The 1,539-nt window shown below is 37.2% G+C and overlaps 1 protein-coding gene across 1 annotated transcript in view; it reads left to right on the top strand.

Annotated features, from left to right (window-relative positions):
- The first annotated feature begins 1,031 nt into the window (after window positions 1-1,031).
- Window positions 1,032-1,539, top strand: part of LOC146490037 (scavenger receptor cysteine-rich domain-containing group B protein-like) — an 8,156-nt gene continuing 7,648 nt past the window's right edge. The window contains exon 1 of the mRNA XM_085125297.1: window positions 1,032-1,179. Coding sequence (XP_084981423.1) covers window positions 1,177-1,179 — 3 coding nt within the window. The 5' untranslated portion in view covers window positions 1,032-1,176. The remainder of the gene's footprint in view (window positions 1,180-1,539) is intronic.

Raw genomic sequence — 1,539 nt, 5'->3', positions numbered from 1 at the left:
CTTTTTTTTTTGTTCAGAGTTTTTTGTTATTAATCAGGAACAAAACCTGTTTTCCAGGAATCGTTTACTTTATTTTCACTATGTTATAAAAGAATTGGTTCATGCTTTTAGCTGTGCGTATATCGAGTTATGGATGCACTTGGGAAGTTTGGAGAGCACTCAAGAAGCTAGAGTTGCTCTCGGCTACGCCTCGAGCAACTCTTACGCTTCTCTCGTGCTCTCCATACTTCCCGCGTGCATCCATAACTCGATATACGCACGCTAAGCATGAACCAATTCTTAATTAATCGTGGATTAGCGTTAATTGGCTTTCAAAAAACCCGGCCCTGTAGATCAGCTGGTTCACTGAAGGTCCCGTCATTCAGTTGGTATGATAAATAGCATATTTTTTTCGTGTAGGGGCCCCTTGGTAGTTCACCGTATAAACAACTGATGGCAGTACTTAGCCGTTTTATATTAGCTCCCAACTGTTTATGAAAGCGATTAAACAACTACAAATTTACAAATATAAGCAACCTATCTTGGTTTATTACCGCAGCCATTATTGACAAAGTAGTGTGAAAGACGAGTCTGTAGATGACCCAGCAAATGTACTTAAACTTTAAGTGTCAGGTCTCGTCAGGAAATGAAAAGTCATTTCAAACGTCAGTTGCTTAAACACACAGAATATTTTAATTTTTATCAAAAAAATGTATTCTCTACCTTTCCAAAATATTTTGAAGACATTTATAAGTACTAACTGAAATTACGACTTTTTTTGTCCTGAACATTCGTGACACTTTAGTTGAGTTGACATGAATGCTTCAATTTTTGCTCGGTATTGAACCCAGTGAGACAAAAGCCTTTTATTAAATGAAATGATCTAAGTGATAGTCTTTCCGGGGAAGGTGCAATTTTTTCGAAGCTGATCGACATGTGTCACTGAAGTTCCTTATTGACAACAGGGTGTCGGATTGAAAAAATAAGTGCCTATTGTCTTCCTGCAGGTGTATGTAGATTTTATTACCAGCCGCAACCATTTCGTTTTTATTACTTTTCTCGCCAAAAAGAGATTTCAAGATCGGACTAGCCAAGTCTTCTGTGATAATTTAAGAGATTCAATATTACTCACCCTTTTAAGCCGCTTCAGTACCTTCGCGTCAGATCCTCAGACTGGTTTCCACACCTTTTGGTCACATGGTAAGTTAACTAAACTTCTTTCAGATTTTTATCGCATTGAAGGCCAATGTTGAAGTCTTCTACGACAAGAGAATAAAAATCTTAATCTGATATAGACCCACGATTTCCAATAAACGCTTAGATGATTTTCATAAGTTAATTCAGGCCACACGAAAGTGTGACTGATATCCATTTAGATCGGTTCTGTGCTTCTGTGTCATATTCTGAAGCTGACTTTTAAGATTTCCACACGTTTTGGTTGCATAATTAGTTAATTAACGCCTCTACGATTTTTTTTCATTTTGTTAAAATCTTCCATTCTCAATCCATAGCGTCGAAGCTGGTTGCGATTATTGGTTTCAGTGGTTTCATCCTTTAATT

This window comes from Pavona decussata, unplaced genomic scaffold (assembly GCF_977016875.1).
Source record: "Pavona decussata unplaced genomic scaffold, jaPavDecu1.1 SCAFFOLD_2, whole genome shotgun sequence".
Classification (NCBI taxonomy): Eukaryota; Metazoa; Cnidaria; class Anthozoa; order Scleractinia; family Agariciidae; genus Pavona; species Pavona decussata.
The sequence above is the reverse complement of the archived record's forward strand: the minus strand, read 5'-3'. Positions and strand labels throughout refer to the sequence as shown.